The sequence below is a fragment of the Myiozetetes cayanensis genome, unplaced genomic scaffold (assembly GCF_022539395.1).
Source record: "Myiozetetes cayanensis isolate MyiCay16 unplaced genomic scaffold, myiCay2020 scf9, whole genome shotgun sequence".
NCBI lineage: Eukaryota > Metazoa > Chordata > Aves > Passeriformes > Tyrannidae > Myiozetetes > Myiozetetes cayanensis.
This window is the reverse complement of record NW_026088185.1, coordinates 21,920,886-21,942,220: the sequence shown is the minus strand read 5'-3', so window position 1 is coordinate 21,942,220 and position 21,335 is coordinate 21,920,886. Positions and strand designations below refer to the sequence as shown.

The 21,335-nt window shown below is 41.3% G+C and overlaps 1 protein-coding gene across 7 annotated transcripts in view; it reads right to left on the bottom strand.

Moving 5' to 3' along the window:
• Positions 1–21,335, bottom strand: part of RBMS1 (RNA binding motif single stranded interacting protein 1) — a 144,850-nt gene that overhangs the window by 91,103 nt on the left and 32,412 nt on the right. The window contains exon 1 of one of the 7 annotated variants that reach the window (XM_050340149.1): positions 1,228–1,468. The exons of 4 other annotated variants lie outside the window; for them this stretch is intronic. In XM_050340149.1, coding sequence (XP_050196106.1) covers positions 1,228–1,290 — 63 coding nt within the window. In that variant the 5' untranslated portion in view covers positions 1,291–1,468. Of the gene's footprint in view, positions 1–657; positions 675–1,227; positions 1,469–21,335 lie in introns of those variants that run through there. 2 more of the 7 variants (XM_050340148.1, XM_050340150.1) reach the window with 2 other exon arrangements.

Genomic DNA, 21,335 nt, shown 5'->3' with positions numbered 1-21,335 from the left:
GCAAGGTAATGGGGAGGAGAAAGGAAACAATTTTTGTTTAAGCTTCAAGAAAATGTGAGAATTTAACTTTCACTGCCACATAGATCATGTGCCGTCCCAACAACGCACCAAGAATTCAAAATTTCCAAGCCCATTTCCTCATTATTTATATGAAACAGTTCACTGTGCACAGAAGTGATATCCAATTTGCAATTTCTGCCCTTAATGTAACCCAACCCCCCCAAAAAATTGGGCAAACTTCCCCAGTATTGCTGACTGAATCCATCAAATTATTTGTTTCAACTACTAAGAGCAGCAGACACAGGATTTTTCCTCACCTGTAACGAAGCCTGCCATAGTATTTTTGGCATGCTTTGTCAAGCCGGGAGCTTGTCAGTGACCTCTACTCCATTTACCCTCTGGCACACACATACAGCACTGCTTTCCCATTAACTTGAAAAGTAAGATTTTTTTAATTTTTTTTTTTAATCAAAGAGTCAATGAAAAAATAACACGCTAAGCAGAAAATAAAGTAATAATGTTAATATCAACACTGCGTGCGTGTCTGTGTGTGTCTGTGTAAAAGGCGAAGCCAAAGACAAACGGCCCAGCAAGGTTGTAATCCAACTATTTCAAATATTTTATTTCCAGCGACTAAACAAACAAACAAAGAAATACCTCTTTCAGTACTGCTCCATGGATGTGAATGCTCCGAGCTTTATCAGAGAGATCTCTGTGCCCATAAAATGTCACAGGGTCCCCGGGTGCCCTCCCCGGGGGGAGCAGAGGCGCGCCCGAGGGGCGGTGGCGGTTTTCTGGAGGGTTGTTTGAAAGAAAGAACGCGCCCAGACCCCTTCACTCATTTCACGCCGAGCGAAAAACATCCAGCCCGAAGTTTCGCTGTTGCGACACCGGGTCCTTCCTAACCTGTTGCAGAGCCCAGCGGGGCCGCGGCCGCCCCGCACCGCCCCGCACGCCCCGCGCCGCCCGCTAAGGTGACCCGGCGGCGGCCGCCCGGGCACTCGGCAAGGTCACGGGGCGGCTTGTGAGAGGGGGTGAAAAAAATATAAAAAAAAAAAAAAAAAAGGAGAAAAGAGTTTCTTTCTGTAAATCGAGAAGCGAAAAGGCTGCGAGCTGTAACTTACGCCAGTCGCCACCACTCTCCCCCACTCCTCCCCCAGCACCTCCGGGCTGCGGGGGGAACGCGAAGGTGGGGGAGCTACAAACCCACACACACCCCTCCCTTACCTGCTTCCGATACGGTGTCCGGCCGCCGCCCGCCGCGCTGCTGTTGCTGCTGGGGAAGATCATCGCCCCGCCTGATCCCCCGCTCCCCTTCGGGATGGGGAGCAACTTTGGCGGCCGCCGGGCTGCGGCGCGGCGGGGCTGCAGGGCGCTCTCCGCCTCCGTGCCTTCTCCGCCGGTTGCGGCTCCTCGCTCGCCGCGCTCGGCCCGCGCCCCGCCCGGCCCCGCTCCGCGCCGACCCTAGCCCCCGGCAGCCGCCCCGCCTGCCATCCACGGGCCCCGCTGACCGCCGCCGGCTGCCCCAGCCCAGCCCAGCCCAGCCCGGCCCGACCCCGCCAGCCCCACCTCCCGACGGCCTCAACCACCGCCCCGAACGCGGGAGGGAGCGCGCGGGCGCCAGCCGGGCCCGCCGGGGGTGCGCGCAGCGGGCGCGGTGCCCGCGCCCCGCCCCGTCCTGCGCGGGGCGGGGGGACGCGGAGCGGGGCGCGGAGCCAGGGAAGGCGCGGAGCGGGGCGGAGGGCGCGCCCCCACTCCCAAACCCCCCCCGTGCCGCGCAATGGTCGCGCCTGAGCGGAGCGCGGGGGGGCGGCGGGCCCGCGTGCCGCGCATTCCGCCGCGGGGCGCGCCCGGCGGGGTCCCGACCCCCGAGGTGCCGCGGGACGCCCCGCAGAGCCCCGGCCCGCTGCGGGGAGAGCCGGGTGTTCTGTACCCCCCGAACCGCGGGGCTGGCGGCTCCGAGGGCGATAAATACCGCAGGCTTTAACTCTCAAGTTTTTCTTGACTAGGGATGGGGAGGGGGTAGGAACATCCGGTCACAGCCCTCTCCAGTGCCTCAAAGCAGCGTTTGGGAAGACGGAGGAAATTCTTAGTTTCTTCTCAAAATTTGGGCCTAGGAAACGTTACAGTTCTTAGAGAGACTGGGACACTCAGAGAGAAGGAGTTTCCAACTTCACTCACTAGTACTCTGCGCTGTTTAGATTACTACATTTACACTGCCTGGCGATGTTGGTGATCTAATTTCTAAGAAAGTCCAGAGCTACAGCTCTGTCAAGCCACTGACTCTCTGATCATTGACTCTGCAGAAGGCCTTCTGTCACAGACATGCATCATCAGGCACCTTTTGGTTTCTCTTCCTCTTTCTGATATTACTGTGTCCCAGATCTCACACACTGCAACATGACCAGGGGAAACAGCTGTGAAAAAAACAGAAAATTGCCAGGTACTTCATTACTGAAAGGCTGAATAACATCTGACAACGTTAGTACTTACAAAACCACAATCTTCAGTTATTCACTTCCCTAGAAATAATCTCTAAGTATTTTGGTATCCTAATATATTGCCACCACAAATCAGAGCCCATCTGAGTACAGCTTACGGTAAGAAAGCATCGCCACTTGGCAGAACTACATTCTGCATAACTTTCCTTTTTTTTCCCGCTTTCAAGTCCTAAAATGGATCTCATTCAGTTTGGCCTTGATTTGATAATACAAGTTTAAGGGTTGCTAGTATTGAATGAAAAGCACTGACGGCACATGGGGATCACTGGCACTTGAAAATGTTTGACAGAATAAGTTTGTACCTACAGACTTTATGCCAGATAGGTACCGTCTGTCTATACTACCCTAACTTCTTGCTGGGTCATGGAACATTTTTATTCCCACTGCTGGCATAATGCTAGCACAGGGACTTAATGCTAAGATAAATTCATACTCGCTGGTCTGGTTAAGGCCTCATGCCTGCTTTACAACAACATCAGTTGGCATCACTGCTGAAAAAGCAACAGTTCAGCAACCAATTCTGGGTGAAACGTTTTTTCTTTTTTTTTTTCTCTTATCAGGTTAATTTTCTTCCAGATAATTTCCTTTGTCTGGTTCAGCATGTGGCTGTGCTGCTGCTTGTGCCAGTGTAATAGAGGAGGTAGCATGTAAGCAAAAACAGGCAGTGGCGAGAGGATGAATATGACCGCTTGTTTTGGCAACAATATCAGATTATATTGGCTTAATATGTTCATGTACCTGTAGCTTAATTTGACAGAAATGTAGCTGTATGCTCATGCCTTCCCAAGATGTACCACACACAGTAGGCAATCTGTGCTCTGGTCTTCCTTATTACAGCCCCTTGGTCACAGATGTCACAGTCAGACTAGGTGCAGGAGCGCTGTCTTAAAGCAGTACAAACGGTAACGGTGACAGGCTACTTCCCCTGCTAAAATCTCTATTCCAAACAAAAAATAAGAACAATATTGTTCTGGGCAAAGGAGTGACAAAGCTTACATCTGCTCCACCTACGGGAGGGCTTTGTTAGCTGGAGATGCGTACAGTGACCACACCTTCCCCTCGCGGGGAAAAGCTTTTCAAAACCCATCAATCATCCCTTGCTTCCTTCCCTCTCCTCTTCCTGCCCCATCCCCCAGGGAAGAGGCTGGAGGGATGTAAACACTATATACTCGATTGGGCCTATTCTCAGTCACTATCATACCAGGGAAGGCTCTCAAGAATATTCCAAAGCAGTATCTAAAATGCTGCTGTCTTGCTCTCTCTGCTGTCACATGTCCCATGGCTTCTCGTGAATTGGTCATGGATTTCCCTCTTTTAGATTCAGTATCTGACACATCTCTCTTGCTTACCAGTACTTTCTTTCCTAACATATTAGGAAAACACACACCAACAAATATAATCATGTAAACATTTACTAGATCATAATCAAATGGTATCTGAATATTTATTTTTGTTACAGAAAGACTCATTACAGAATTTTCTGTGAAGCAAACTTGATGTCCTTTCCTAAGTGCTAATATGGCTATCAACATTTTCTGTTCTTCTTAAAAGGCTTGAGCAATCTGTGTCCATTTTTGTTTCAAACAGCAGAAATAGCTGCCTTCCAATAGCTATGATGAAGTTATGAAGAATATAGAGCCAGACTCCTTACAGCAGTGTGTCTGGAGAGAAGGGCACAGCAGACCTAAACTGAAACAAGAGCATTTCTGACTGGACATCAGGACAACCAGACATTGCTCTGAGAGGCTGTACACTCTCCATCCTTGAACATTTTCAAGACCAGGCTGCACATAGATAGCCCTAAGCACCCCTACCTGATCTTTTTGCTGATGCTGCTTTGGGATGGAGGTTGGACTAGAGAGTCCCTTCCGATTTGAACCTATGCTCATATGAAAAAGCTGCTTTGTCCTTACTCCAGAATATAGGCAAAATTATTTCTGTGTACTACCCTGTATTTGAGATTAAGGTGATAAAGCTCAAGATAATTGCCGTGACTTTTCAGTACTTGTGCAGTGATGTATCAGTTCAAGTACTGATAACAATTCCCCTACATATTTTCTGGGATGCAAGAAGCATGTCTTGTTTACAAAGAACATTATCAGTCTTACTCACTTAGCAATCCCAAAATTGAGACACCTAACTGGTAAAATGTATACATATGTGATCATTTAAATCAATTTTCAAGGACTTTGTTATTAACTGTGTACAACAGGTGTGAACAGACTTGCAGGTAGCCAGGCATCTTACTGCTTGCAATTATAAATGAGCAATTCATTTTGATCCTAAGGAAAAAAGGTGACCATGGGGTCTGAGTGCCTCTAAATCATTCAGAGCTTCTTTAAATTACCCAGAGTTGCTTATTCAGAAAAAAAAGGAAAACTTGTGAGCAGCTCTGTGCATTTTTGAACTACAATGTTGCAATTACATATTCTGTTTAGTTTAGTTTGTTTGTTTTAATGTACAGTTCAGAAATTTAGATTTGCAGAAAGACTAGGTAAATACAGAAAGAAAGAATTTGTCTGAAAACTTGGAGGCAACTGAAAGTACTCAAGAATCTTTCCAGTAATGTTTATCAATCTTAACAAATAGTAGACTGGCAAAATGAAGCCATTATTTTAAAAACAGTTCTACATATTTAAGCTGCTACTTTACCATTTCTGTTTCTAGATCAAATTCATGGCTTCTCTTACTTATCTCAAAATTCAAACAAAGTAGCTATTTCCCCTTAAGGCATTCAGTGCCTCTGTAGGACAGATGGTCCCTCAGCACTGGATTGGCTTTAAAAGGGAAACTTACAGTCTATTGCAAAACCCTGTGAGTCCAGACTGGATCTCCTGAATTTCCTTACAACTCTGCTCTCCTGTCCCCTTCAGGGCCTTCTGAAAACCCACATGTAGAAAAGTGACTGTGGGCACCTCTTTTCCCCACCTTGAGGAGACCTAGGAAACCCAGAGGATTTCACCACAGCGCTCACTTCCTTGAGTATTCATCCTCTCATCACACCCAGTCATACTGGAGAAAGATAGAAACCAGAGTAGGCAGGAAGCTGAGCCATAACTATGCAAAAATACTTTAAATACCCTATGCAAGCCAAAGAAACAGTGTGCAGGGCTGAACTTTGGGAGATACTAAGCATTTCCTGTAGCTAAAAATTTAAATTATCATTGTTTTAAGGTCAGAAAAAGCGACTTTCCCTGACCGGGAATCAAACCCGGGCCAAAGTGTTAACAAAGGAATATGGGAAGCTGAGCATCGTACAGAAGCAGACTTTTAATTTTAAGCTTAAATTCATTGATTCAGAACTGAAAGCATGAAAAACACTTTTAATAGCCAAAGGAAAAAAGTAAACTGTATAACATGGGAAGCCCCTTTAGAGATAAGTAATCTCATGATTAATTGTTTTTATTATTATTCAAGTATTCCTAGTACACAGGCAATGAAAAAAAAAATCTGTATCTTGCTAAGTGAGGATGAGGAGGAAAGGTGGGTAGAAACAGGACATAGTAATGCTGTGAACAAGCCAAACACTTTCTATATAAAATCTTCTGTAAATTTTCTTTTTTATTAGAAAAAGAAAAGTATTAAGAAACAATGACTTCTGCAGAAGTATATGATCTGCAAAGAGTTAGGTATTGCATACACAATGAGAAGCTGTTGTTTAAGAATGCAGTCCTCAAAATAATCGCATGAATATATTCAACAATAAGAAATTACTCTCCATGATGATCACAACCAAAAGGGGAAGACAAATAATCTTTTCCAGCTGTACCATTTTAAACACTGGTACTGAAGTACCAAATTCTACATTAGAATACTGAAAAAAAAAAAAAACAAAACAAAACCACCATGTTATCACTCGTTATAAAATACCTATGCACAATCATTGTAACAGATTTTTTTAATTTGAACTCATCAGCTCATTCTCTCTGGGAATCCTCCAACCTGTCTCTGATTTTCCCATCACCTCTGCTGCAGTTTTTTTTCTTTAAATACAACAGCTCTCTTTGAAAAAAAGAGCAGCTCTCTGCTCCCTGCAGCGCTCACAGAATGCCTCTGCTGTGGCCACGGGGGTTGCGTCTCCAATGACACGCTTTGACTCCTCCTATTCATTTTAGCTTTGCAGTTCATTCCTTCCATGCTTTCTTAAATGTTCTTGGAAAGACACTTAATATAAATTGCACAATTATAAGTAATTATTGCCATTCCTTCACTGATGACTAGGGTTAAGAATATGAACATAGAGAGCAACACAATCTCTTGTTAATGCCATGTCAGCATTTTCTGTTATGGAATGCATCATTTATTATTTGAAAGCCACGACAAGATACTTCCTTATAGAAGCATTTCCACTGTGTAACAAATCCCCTTCCTAAACATACCTTGTATATTCTGGGAAGCACAAGTATGAAACGTAATTATTGTAAAGGATTACTATGTAACAGAAATTTAAGGAGGCTGCTCATAATCAGTAATTAAAACACAGGATAAAATCCAATCCTCATTTGTGGAATGAACTGAAATGACTCCTCAAGATCTCAATTCTGCCATTAGCTTGATAATGTTGCCAGACACTTGTTTGAAACTATAAAGCAGTCAAAGCCTGTAAACAGTTGCCAAATTTATTGTAGAATAAAATAATCAAGTCTGTCCAAAATGACAAAGCATATTGCTTTTTCTGCTTTGTTATTAACTATGTAGGAAGTAGTTCAACATTGTATTAAACCATATTTATTTTTTAAGTGAGACTACAAAGAAGAGCTCACTCTTTTGACATGCTTTCTTGACTGTGTATTTTTACATTTTGTGCAGAATAAATTTAGGGAACAATAGAAGAAGAAAGCAAAAATATTTGCAGTTAGGAAACAATGCTTCTATGCAGCTATTTGATTTTTATATATTTTTACATATTTAAAATTTAATACAAATATTAATAAAAGGTAAAGCAAAATCTGGAAATACAAAAACATTTTTTCTAAAACTTCAGTTACTGAGTTTCTAAAGTAGGGTTATATCTGCTGATTTTTAAACAGAAAAGAGGTTCTTTATAGCTACAATATTGAAATAATGAAAAAATGTTCAATTTTGGTGTGCTGGGTTTTCTTGGATGAAATTATTCATCATGTGGATCAGGCTTGAATGGTTACTATTTTATAAGAATTTTAGAAATAAGAAAAAAAGAAATTAAAAGAATCCTACAATTAAAATACTATTAAAGATTGAGAACAGTTAATGACAATATAAAAATAAATCACTGCACAATAGTTAGAGTGGAAGGTCTGACCAAAAATCAGCCAGACATAAATCTTACTCCTTTGCGTGTTGTTTTCTTGTTATCTAAGGCCATGAAAGTTTCAGATTTTTCAGTGCTCTGCTGTTATAGAAAAAAAAATCAACCAGACTCTTACCTGGTCTTTACAGATATAAAAAATGAAACGTATACTTTGAAGCCTTCACTGAAACATGCACTATTTGCATTATAAGCAAATTTTGTACTAATACCACAAGGAGCAGGCTGGAATCACAACATACACTAAATCAAAAATGTCTCTTTATGGGAAGACAGAAAAAGTCACTTATGATATGCTACATCAAAAAAGATGGAGTTATTGTCACTAGTGCAAAATCAGGCTTGCACACTCAAGCTATGAGCTTGAAGAATACTTGAGAAAAAGCCAGAGCAGGTACTGCTCTGCAAACCTCTGCTGCAGACAGCAGTCACACCAGCAGGAGCGACAAGCTAGGACTGGAGATTGTGTACAGTAGGTGTATACATGTGGGTATCTTGGAACAAATCCACAAAACACCACTCTTTCCAAACAATAGTGTTGTCCTAAGATGACTCTTCTTGTTTTGTTTTTTTTTTCCTTTCCCTGGAATGAAATCTTGTCATGTTTGTTCGGCAAATACTAGTAGTCAAGTGAAGAACTGACAGCTCTACCCACGGACATGCACTGTGCAAATTTTTCCTATCCTCACACACTTCCCTGTCAATTAACCTCATTTCTGACCTCCAAAAGTCTTTACACTGCTCCAACTCCCCTGAGTACATGGACAACACTGTACCAGCTCTCTGGGGTCCATTTACATCATCTCAGTTGGATTGTGAGAAACTAATTTCCATATATATTTCAAAGGGGCATATATATTTTATCTGTTTCAAAATTACAGCCTTTACCCTCCAAGTTTGTTTTATAATCACATATAAACAGAAAGATGCTTGTTTATAACACACAATCTGATTTTAATGACCTAATTTAGAGTACAAAGTGAAGAAACAAGATCATGTGTCAGAAGTTAAGCAAACATTCAATAATGAGTCTGAATCTTATCTCATTTTCAATATCTTTAAAATAAAAGTATACACATAAACCTTGATAGAATTGTTCCTGAAGTACCTGGTACAGCTTATATCTCTGACAGCCATCATGGATTTCAGTCTGCCAAGGAAGCTGTAAACTGTATTTTTCCTCTAGAAATACAGGCTCTGCCCCTCCGAGTTTTGAAATTGTGTACTTGCAATGTTTGCAGCACCTCAACATCAATATAACACAGAACAAAATGATCAACAGATATATCTTCAGAATAAGAAAATTCTTGCTCCCACATAAATTCAGCACTCATAAAGGTCATCTGGCCCATGGTCATGGCAAAGACCTCCACCAGCAAAGCACTCGGCATCAGCAGTGGAAGGTCATGTCTCAGTAACTTGCAGAGCCCACTCTCTGGGGTGAAAGAAGGGTGCAGCTCCTGCTGATGCAGCCCTCCCCTGAAGTGCTATAGGATCTTATACCTGAAGGTACAGTTTGTGGCTGATGCACCACAGACAGGTGAAAAGCAGGAGCTGAACACCAAAGCCATCTTCTGACACACTGTGTATCCATCAGCTGCAAACAGGGCTTTTTTGCCACTTCCACTCTGAGCTCAACTAGCAACCAACTGCATTGCTACCCCAAGTCTGTGTCTTCACTGTCATCATTTCAGTTCCTGCAATTTTAAATTCAGATACGATCTGAATATTTATATTCAGTAATCAGCAAATTAATCAAGATGGCTAGGACAATTTATTTCAGGGAGTAACTCAGAGAGTGATTTACTAATGTGCCATACTAAGTGTCATGGGCTGGCAGCAGCACAAATCATGGTGGGAAAATATTTCATTGCATCATAATTAAGTTTTACATTTATTTAAGTAAATAGATTCTTAGAGTTGTTTTCAACACATTCTCTTGAGTTGGATTCAAAGTATCTATCAGATACTGCACAACCAGTTTGTTCACCAATATCAGTGCACATAAATCAAAGATAAAACCTGGAATCAAACCCTGGTCTGATCAATAGGAGATTTACCAGCAGAGCCCAGGTTTCACCCAGAATGAAAGCACTTACACTGTGCTTTTGTGATTACTGAGTTTATTCCTCATTTAATGCTGAGGGATGCTGAAAAGGAGGAAAGCTTCTGCTCCTTTCCCCCTTCCTGCTCTGAGCTTCATTGTTTCATGCTTACTCCTCTGTTTCTGTTGCTTGTTGATTCAAATCACTAACCCAGCAGCTTTTCTTTCTGCCACTGTAAAGGAGTTGAGCTGGGTCACCAAGGTGTCCACCATGGGAGGAGGCTGAGTGGCTCTCTCAATCTAGGTGCTCCCTCGTGGAATTTTACTCAAAACATTTTCACTGGCAACCAATTTTTTAACAATACATTTCCAGTCATATTGCAGAAAAGTGAGGTTATTGCAAGAGCCAGATCCAAGCCATTTTATGCAGATACACTGCAACAGAGTTGGGTGAGTGAATTCAGATAACACAAGAATTAGGCTGAACTTTCGCCCCTCGTTCCAGTGTTCTTTGAAGTTTTTCAGTGCCTTGGCAACTCCTTCCCCTATCTCTCACTATTGCAGCTTCTGTCAGAAGCTCTGCATAGAGAGGATTTTCTCCATTCTGGGATCTTCAAAAAGAATTTTGCTCTAAGCTCCCCAGGGACCAGATCTTCACAATGTTTCCGTGCTTGCAAGTACAACTTGCTACACTCATTTCTGAGAAGAGCAAAACTCCCAGCTGTGTTTGCTGAATGAGACAAAAATTATTTCAGCAAATGGCTACAGGAACTTTCTATGACTACTTACTAGGAGGAAACAGATGCTTCTAGCAGGAAGCAAATTTGGATGATTTTCGCAATAGTATTTTAACATGAATCTATGTGAACATGTGCCCAAGCACGCACATCAGGTTTTTGTTACTTATTCATCAAAACTACCAAGTAAACTACTGCCCACTTCAGGACCTGGTCCAGTTGTCCCCTAATGTAATCCAGAAGTACATAATGAAGACAACTGGGTATTTTCATATTTTGACCCTAAGACACAATATACCCTTCATTATTTGAAAGATCACAGCAAAGTTTTCATGTGAGTATTTGTTTGCGTAATTATAGATACAGCTTTGTTGTATTTTTCAAAATTACCTATCAGATACAGTATTTAACCAAATTAGCTGAACTCCAGTCCAAAATACCATCCAACTATATTTGGTGAAGTACACAAAATTATGTTTGGACAAACAGAATGCTATTGGACACCTATGGATACCATTGCTGCAGAACACAGCCTTAGCTACTCCAGAAGCAAGGAAAGGGTAATGGCTTGGAAAGACAAACATGCTTACTTCTTATACCATCATTGTAATCAGTTACTTTACAGCAGACAGTCTCATTACTATAAATTGCAACTACAGGCACTTTAGCCTTGCAAAGGAATTCATAAAAACATGTCAGATCATGTCAGCTGAGATGTTATATTAATCACATTCTGCACTAAGCGAAAAAATACATTTTGCATCCAAGAAATTTCAGATTGTTTTCTGAGTAGGGCCCACTGTTTCACAACTCAAGAAGAATTTTTATCAGAATTACAGACATAATTTAAAAGACATGAAAAAAAATTTGAAAATCTAAATATGCCTAAATGCTTCCATTTTAATCCCCTTGTTCATTAAATTTCCACTACAGTTGCGACTTCATTCCACAGAGGGGTTTTTCCTAACAGTGCCTCAGACTATGTAAGCATATCATTAAATTTTGCACTTGCATGTATGCAGTCAAGTGACATTACCCAGAGAAAAAGGAGTGTTCTTAAGTCAACTAGAAGTGTACTGACAAGAGGTATGAGTAAATTAAAATCCTTATGTTTTAATACTAATTTCAACTGCTCCTGAGACCAGTAAGTAAACTACTCACTTTTTTTGACACTACTAGGTCTTTGGCTTTCTTAAAACTAATTCAGTATTCAGTAACTTGAGAAAGAATAAACCTCCTTTTCCTAGTGACAACATATAATATGATGGTTCATGGGAGTAAATCATGTAGGCACGTGATTTTGCAGGAACTAGCTCAGAAGTAGCTCAGAGTCAAAAAAAAGACAGAGAGCTGCATTAATCCCTTGGTGACTATATTCAGTGGGCTATACATTGGCTTCACTGGCAGATTTCACCAAATCTTTCTTCATTCTCACAGAAGGGAAGAGAAAAATAGAAGAAATAAAGTCTTTGACATATAAACTACTAAAACTGCAAAATAAAGTCCAACTTGCATCCTCATTAAAAAAATTAAACAATAAAATACATATTTTGTATCAACATATGTTTATTTCCCCTAAAAAAATCAGGTTAAGTCTTTGAAATGTCACCAATGTAGACAACCTTTAATGTTTTAACAAAACAAAAGGTAGTTTTAAATTAACTAAAAGATTGATTCTAGAATGTATTATCATAGCATTTCCATTTCAAGTAGTACATTCTCTTATATATTTTAGATTCCTCAGCTATAGTTGGTTTAAATGCTTAAAATTGTCTAATTACTGATTTTCTGTTATGTTTGCCTGATAAAATTTAAGAGTTGAATCAAAACTGTGCTAGAACCCCTTTGTTAAAATGCTAAAACAGCCAAGAAATGTGCCTCTTGTTAGCCACCAGCTAGTTCTTGACTGACAGTGTCAATTGCCTGCAGGCAGCTCACCCTACAACGGAAATTATTTTATGATACCTACCTACAGATCTTAGTTTGTGCTGGACTACTAGACTGCTCCTTGTTCCTTTCATGAACTGTGAACTATAAAGTAAAAATACTGGGAGGGGTGGGGGGAAGCCCTGCCTTTTCAGGCTGAGAAACTCCAGGCTTCAGAGGGCAGATAGTAATTAATGCTATTTACTGTACCACTGTAATTATTTGGTAGCTGATCAAACTAATAAACACACCATTTGGCAGAGTGGGGACTCAGGACTACTTGAGTAGATGTGAGCTCCTTTTCTGTGCAGAGACTTTGCTACTTTTTTTGTATCAGATCTGATGTAAAAGATGTCTCCCCTGCCATAGCATTCCCACTCCACATTCATGCTAGACACTTATTCCACCCTTCAAAGCAGACATTACCACACTCCTTAGCTGGTCTGAATCAACTGTTTATGTGGGTGTGCTACAAAGTGGAAAAGAAAACTGATACAATTTAAATCTGCAGATACACATATATATTTTTTTCCTACTGTTCTGACGTAGAGAGCAGCTGTAACACATAACAGGCTTGGCTAGACCTGGGAATGGAGGCAGAACTTTTACATCCCACCCAACTGCCGAGGGAACAGCAATATCAAGATGCAGTCTGACTGCAGAGTCCTGACCAGCCTCAAAACTGAAAGCAAGCAGCTACTCAGGGGTTTACGTAGCAGCACATAAAATGTTTTAATTTCAAGAGACATTTGCCAACACAGACTGTCCTTAATTTTGTCTTCAGATTTCAATTACACTTGCAAAAGAAATAATCTCTGTTTGAAACCACAGTTTAGGGAAAGATACTGCAATATACTATGTGCTTGGAAACAAACTTACGCAGTTCCACAAAGAGATGGAAAATGATATGATTTATTCATCTGGATATCAGTGGTTTAAAAAACAAAGTGGAGATGTTGCATGTTTAACAAAAGCCTTAGGTTCACAAATTTCCTCACGTGTAGGGCAAATCTTTCTTCAATAGCTGAAATCATGGTTACAGTAACTTCCTATTCAGTCATTTCCTTAATTAAACCATTGAACTTTAATGTGAAATGCAGCCATTACAAAACCAGAAAGGAATCCGAACAATAACAATCCAGTCAAATGGGCAGTACAATAAGAACACTGGCTGACACTTTTTACTTGGAATCAATGATGCTGTGATTCTCTGAGATACTAAACCAAGTTCAAGGAAACTCTGTGCTTACTCAAAGCTGCACAAGCTGCACCATGCAATGCAGTGAAAACTTGGCACTAATGGACTCTCCTTTGTAAAATTTATTTACAAACAAAACTGTATGTCATCTTTTTTCCAAATTTTTCAAAGTGACAATTTTAGTCCAGCAACAGGTATGCCTCATCATAGGCATCTCAAACGTCTGTACTGCTCTGAACCTGAAGATTACCCAGATGGAGGCATTTTTTAGGCCCTTTTCAATTTCAATTCAAAATACTTTCTATTCCAACCTCACAGTCCCTAGTGGTGCCCTAAAGGTCGGCCTTTGCATTTTAAGCAGGCCCTTTCCTTTGGACAGTCACTGCATTCACTCCTACCTTTGCCTCCCAAAAATGGTCCAAACACTCAAAAAGCCAACACCTGGGAGGATGCTGGTCTGCCACCTGGCTCTACCCAGGGCAGTGTTGCATCAGCGACAGTAAGTCTGTTCCTTCAGCAGTGCCAGAAATCCCACCCAGCTCCAGAGCTGCGATGCACTGCCTGAGTTTAGCAAAGAAAAGGGCACCGGCACAGGAAGCTGCGAGGAGTTCCAGGTGGGCTCCAGGTACTGCTCTGCTTCTACAGTCATAAGCCCTGCACTGTGTACTCTGACTCAGCAGCAGCAATGGAGCTCCTGTGTGCTCGTACCTGACCCCTGGGCCACGTATGTGCAGCCAAACAATCCCACAGGGCACAGATCTGGCCACAGTATTAGGTTTTGATAGTATTCGATACTATTAGCTCTCTTCTGTTGCCCAGACAGCAGTAACTTTGTGGGTCTCTAGTTACAGAGACAGTTCACACTCTGGGTAAGTGTGAAGGGTCACAGAGTCACTGCAGGGAAGGACATAATCTGTTTTCCAGGACAGTTCAGTGTGATGGGGCATAGTGCCTTCCTGAAAATGCAAGGCCACTAACCAGTCTAAACAGACAGCACCTTAGTTTTTGAGGGATCAGAAGTTCATTAAAAAATAAGAACGAAAAAAAACCAAACAGAACAAATGCTATCAAAATTCTGGTGCCTGCTATCTAGAATATAAATACTCCTACATAAATCCTTACATCTGATCAGGATAATTTTGACTGGTAAAGTCAAAGATTTTACAAAATAATTGAAAATCCATATATGCTGACTTTTTTTTGTCTTACATGTTTTACAGCCCTTATTAACCTGAAAGCAAAAGGAATTGACTGATCCAATGAATCCATGTTTACCATACTTGAATTACACTTAGAACTTTAAATTGGCCTGAAGAGATAATGTTTAATTGTTAAAGTGTAAATCGTGTTGCAAAGATGCATAAGCAGTGAAATGGGTACACTAAAACTTACAAGTTTTCCAGTATAACCATGCCTCCAAGAATTTTTAGTTAAAAAAATTGAACAGACAAAACTTTAATTAAGAGATTACTTTTAAGACGCTAAACTCATTCAAGCTGTGGAATAAGACACAATGGTGTTCTCTCCTCTGCCTCAAATAGAACTTTTCTAAATGTTTCTCCTAGCTAATTCTATTCTCAACTGCTAAAAAAAAAATCCATAAAGATAAAAATCAAAAAGTCCCTTAATTATGCATTTTAAAGTGCACGTTGACTGCAGTCTGATCCAGCTCCCAGACAGTGGGATTTTTCCCCCCTCCGTATTCAACAGGAATGATAGGTATCATGTTGCTTAGCTTCAACGCTGCAATCTGATTTACGCAGGCCAGCCCAAGTGGAGAGCTACTGTAATCGGCTGGATTCTTCTATGGTACAAGATAAAACTGTATAGATTACGCTGAAGACTGAGTGCTAGGGGTAGAGCCTGCTGATTTATCTAATTGGCTGCACTAACATACCAACAGAGTCTCCCTGGCTTTGCCAGCAGAATGCTGCACGGGAGCAGGCGGTGCCCCAGTGCACACTGCAGGACCCAGCCTTCACCTTATGCTGGAAATGCCCTGCAGTGGAGAGTTCTGGACAAACAGAAATGTTATTTTCACAGGTGTAAACCTGAAGTGACTTTTTAGTCCAGTTTACAAAATCTAATTTGGAATGGATCCTGGATTTCTCTGTTGCTAGGTGCTTGTAAAGCACCACAAGTCTCAATGAGCTAGTAATTAAGTAATAATAGCTATCATAAAATTTCAAAATCCCTATATACTAGATAAGACCATAATCCTGCTGGATGATATAATGATAACCAACTACTTTTTCCTTGAAATTAAAGATAAATGTGATAATGTTTGCTAACATGCTATTATGAATATTGCTTTTACTTTACAAACTGTTAAGAGAAATATTTTTCAGTAAACATTTAAGAAAACCCAGTACTTGTATAATAACCCTGTTAAACAGACTGACACACAGAGATGTGGAGGCTTTGTTTGTGATGAAGATACTTTATTAAAGGGAAAATGAATCTGCTTCTGGGCTGGATCTCCAAATTGAAAGGGTTTTTCAGGTGATGGAAGTAAGTATTGTGCAGGGTCTCCAGCCTGATTACTTCCTGCAGGGATGGTTTTGTCATTGTGCCACCACCACTCCCCTGTGACTTCTAAACAACCCAGGGTCACTGTGTCCTCTCTTTAATTAGTATCTCACTGCTGGAGGGAGGGGAGAATGTCAAGGAAAAAAAGAATGAGAAGACACTGTAAACAAAGGTCCTCAGGGGATCTTAACAATTTAGACTAGGAATGGAAAAAATGCTCAGTTCTTTTGTTGGTGGCAAAAAGGAAAAAAAAACTGGTCGGGGTGGTCCGAATTTTAATTTACACGAATTTGGATAAAACAAAGTGGAATCACGCTAAGAAAAAAAAAGAATTTTGTTCCAAAGAGGGCTCTATCATTGAGCAGATGAGCACGAGAGCTACATTTTATAAGTAAGCTAACACAAATATGGTGTTCCAACCATAGAGCAGCCAAAGCCCTAAGATATACTCTGCTTCCCTAAGTGCCATAACCAAGCTCAGTTGGGGTTGAAAGCAATTATTTTTAATTGCATTAAAAGAAAAATTTCAAAGGGTATTTTTTGTACAAAAATACTTGTACTGCAATTCACACCTATACTATTCACAGAAAAAAATCAGATAATCCAACAATAAAGAAAAATACATATAAAGCACTAAGGGAACCCCACCACTGCACATTAGATAATTAACTTGCTATGAAAGTTCTCTAGACTGATGAATCATAAAATTAGCAAATATTACTAAAAACTGGATTTATCATTGGGGAAATGTTGTACATATGAGCACTTCAGTTAAGAGTTAAAACATTTACCTTTTTTACTTTCCAGAATCAACAATGAGACACATAGGAGAAATTTTGCATGTTCTGTTGGCTAAATAGAGTAAAAAGATCAGAGCTCACAAAAATTTTATTTTTCTTAGAATGTTGAGTATTCTACAATATTTCAGATTACGTTTCTTCCTGTTGTCTCCTGGTAAATCAGGAAAGGAAATTTGATTTTAAAGCAAAACTCTGCTGAAAGGAGGGTTTCTCTTTAAAGCTGACAGCCCGAGAAGTTAAATGGCAGCTTGTCAGTCACTTGGCTATTGTAGCACATAGTAGGTGGCCTTCCCCCTTCTGGAATTTCCTGCTCCAAGGTAGGCCCTTAGGTTACTCATGCCATGAGTAAAGGGAAAGAGAAGAGAAACCACATATGCTTCAGAAGAAAGCCATACATGCGAGGAGCTGCAAAAGAAACACACATTTGGAACATCTTGGTGGAAAAACAGGAATCCCAAATTCAACTTGGAGCCATCACTCGCACCCCAGCCTAGTGCCTGTTGCTTAGAGCATTCAGGCATGGATGTGTCTCAGTTCCTGTTATCAACATGCTCATAGTTTTACGTAAAATAATGAAATGCTAATAAGGAAGAAGACTCTAACCTGTGCTGTGGCACTCATCCCATATATAAGAAAACCATATTTGAATCTTTACCCTTAAATTCTGCTTCCAAGCTACTGAATGCAGAAATACACACAGAGTATATTTAGACCCTTAGGTACCCACAGAACTAGGTACCAGCTAAAGTAGGGCTTTATTGGAGTGCCCCAATGACTGACTCAGCCGCTCAGCCTCTATAAGGATTCAAACATTCTGTTCCTCCAATTAAAATTAAATACAACTGAGAACGTTGGGTTTGGTGTCTTGTTCTTTTGGGTCTTGTCTTAAGGCCTTGGATCATGAAGTCAGATGAGCAATAGACTTACATCAACAATTCTAACATGCCACTTCAGTTCATGGATGCTTTTGGTTCTGTTTTGACTTTTGAAGCTCCTGAACCCTGGTCAGTGTAGTCTCCGCAAGGTGGGTTTCAGTTTCAATGGCATAAGTCTGGCTGTGAGCTGAGCATTATTCCATGGTTTCAGTCTATAACTGCAGGAGTGACACTTACCAGTACGCAAATAAGCTCAGATTCTCCCACCCCTTCTGTGTAACACTGTGGTGTTAAACTGAAGAACGGTCTGATTTTCTAATCAATTTTTCTTTTTACAAAATCAAATGTAGCTTTAAAATACTTGTCTTTTTTTAATGTCACATGGTTTTCATGACCTGACTTATGATGCCAAACATTTGGGGCAGGTAAGAGTGCCATTCTATGTGCTTTAACTCCTCTCCTCTCCTGCCTCACACAACCATGCAGAAAATTTAAAAAACAAAACAAAAAAACCAAACAAACACGCCCCCCCCCCCAAAAAAAAAAAACCACCAAACTCTCTGTGTGAGGGGAAATAAAAAGCACATTTGAATCATACGAATTCTAGCTTTAAAAACATTGACACTGATTAAAGATTTCCATAGTGTACAATTTACAAGAAATTACCTCAGCAGGGTGAATGGATTCGGTTTCATAATCACAAAGTTCCCTAACTCCATGGTATTATATTCCAAGCAAGCTTGTATATTAAGTTTAATTTCACTTTTTTCAGGAAGTGATTTTACTCAAGATTGAATACAGCTGTTAGCAGAGCTCACTGTTCCAAAAATGCTTCTATGCAAACTGAAAAAAAAGATGTTTCTGTAGGTGAGGATTCACAGTCAAGCTCCATTTCCAGAAAATGTTACTGAAGAAATACAGTCTTCAAATATTTAAATATTAAAGAATGGAGAGAAGTCTGTTTAACACATTTGATGACTTAAACAAATTGCTCAATCTTCTTTGACAACACAAAGCTAGCAGACTCATTGCTTTTACAAAAGGAAATACAGTGGTAGATATACCTCTTCTTATTTTGTGCCAAGCATTACTATCAAAAACCCACTTTCTTTTTTTTTTTTTTTTTTTGGGGGGGGGGGTGATTCAGTTTCATTTACTATTTCATCCTGATTCTGTTCTTTTAATATACACAGAAATGTGTGCTGGCATACAGAACAGGGCCTCTGCAAAGGAAACGCTGCCAGCTAAAAACACAGGATGTAATCGAGACCACAAGAGACATACTCAGTTATAAATGTAACTATGCTGGAGGTATGGGAAAGAAAAAAAAAAAACCCTCTTATTTTTCACTGCCAGTTTTAATTGTTTCAGTGATATTTTCCCGCTCTTATTTTGTGCCGGTATAATGAGAAGAAAAATAACCAAATTTAATTACTTTTGCAGCTAAGATAACTGCAGGATTCAGCATTCAGCAGCTCAGACGTCCATTTCTCCTTGCAGGAACTCCCCGGGTGTTTTACACACATGCCGGATGACAAGCACACCCTCTCCGTGCAGTGCGAGCTTTAGCAGGGCACTGTCTGGTCAAATAAGCCCCAAACGCATAATTAAAAACAGTATTAAAACAGCCTCAAAAAAAAAAAAAAATCCGAACCTTAAAAAAATATTACTAAGGAAACTAAAATTTAAGACTAGTAGGAATACCCGGTAACAATCCACTTTTATTCCTGACTCTCCTGATTTGAGACAAGAGAACCAGGAAGTAAAACAGACTAAAAACCGGGGGGGGAGGGAGGGGCGGAAAGTGAAACCAATTACTGTCTTTTCTACAACAAAACGTACTCTCAGAAGCAATCAAGAGTAAGCAAGGTCCCTAAAACGCTCCCCATTTTAATAACAAATGGGCTTCATCATCATACGACTTAAGACTTTTACAATATGTCGCTAATAGGCGGCCTCAGCCACCCTCCGCGGGCGGTCGATCGCGGGGCGCGGCACCCCCGACCGGGGCGGGCTCGGGCCCGGGCCGCCTCCTTATCGTCCGTGTGCGGCGCTTCCGACCGCCGCGGGGGAACACCCCTGGCTTCCACGGGCCCGGGGCGTGAGGGAGTCGGGAGTGGAAAGCGGGAAGTGGGGCGGCCGCTCCGCCCGCGGGACGTGGCGGCAAACCCGGCCGGCTGGGGCGCGGGCGCAGCCCGGCAGTGCCCTCGCAAGGACTGGCTGAAGCAAAGGCAGCTCCTAAGGAGCGAGCCCTGCCAAAGCCTCGGCGTTCGGGCAGAGCGGGTGTTAACTTTCCCCTTAACTTTCCCCTTGACTTCATTGCAGCCACCCGGCGCCAAAAGCGGGCGGAGTTTTAACTCTGGAGCCTCTTGCAGCCATCTTGTTTCTCAGCTGTGAAACTCCCCGCGCACAAGCCCGTGAGAGAAGCTCCTCACGCTAAAATTACCCGCTAGAGGGAGCCCGGAACTCCCCGCGATAGGAAGAATAAAAGTATATTCAATTAGGGAAATTGCATTTTTACTTATTCGGAAAGTTTGTATGTGATGTATTTAGAACGCTCCACCGCCCGCCCACAGCCACCAGTGCTGCAGGGCGGCCGCTCCGTTGCTAAACGCGTCACTGACTCATCGCCGTATATAAAGCAACCTTGAAGTTTTGAGGCTATCACTGCTACACAGTATTTATATAAACTCACCGGTTCATAATGCACTAAAAAATAGCGTGGAAGTCAAAACTCCCCCTAAAATATTTTCTATATTCATACCCTCAGTCTGAAACGAAGACCCACATGTACACGTGCATGCGGAATGCGGATCACAAACCCTACCCGAGAGAGGCTTCCCTGGGAGATGCGCTGGAATAGAGAATAAATTCTGGTTTTGCCTATGAATCGAGTGGGGGCAAAGTTAGCTCTAGATGCACCAAACTGGATGGGTCTCTCCATGCTTCTCCACAACTACAGCTCTAGGGTTCCACCCAATTTGCAGGAATGAGGCAGCTGTTGGGCCAGGACATCAGCTAAAAAAAGCTATAGAACTGGGTACAGTCCTGGGATGTATTTGTCAGTTTATTTCCATCCATCCAAAATGTTCTACAGCCCCTTCACAAAACCGAGTTTGTGCAAAAGAGATGTGTTTTGCCTTTATCAAATGAACTAACAGCATAACTAGAAGTTTCTGCTTTGCCCATTCAACATTTTTCCTTAGGAAATACAGCTGCTACAAGAAAGGAAAGGAAGAGAAAACCACTTTGCACAAAAGCTTGAGACATAGATTTGAGCAGTAAAAGGCCCTATATGTGACAACAGACTGAAGTCTATTCATATCAAGTTTGACAACACATGCTTTTATTGTAGCATTCACTGAAATCCATATTATTACCTATTTGCTTAAAACTTCAGTAACAGAATGCTAATTTTGGAATACCCTTTATCATTTA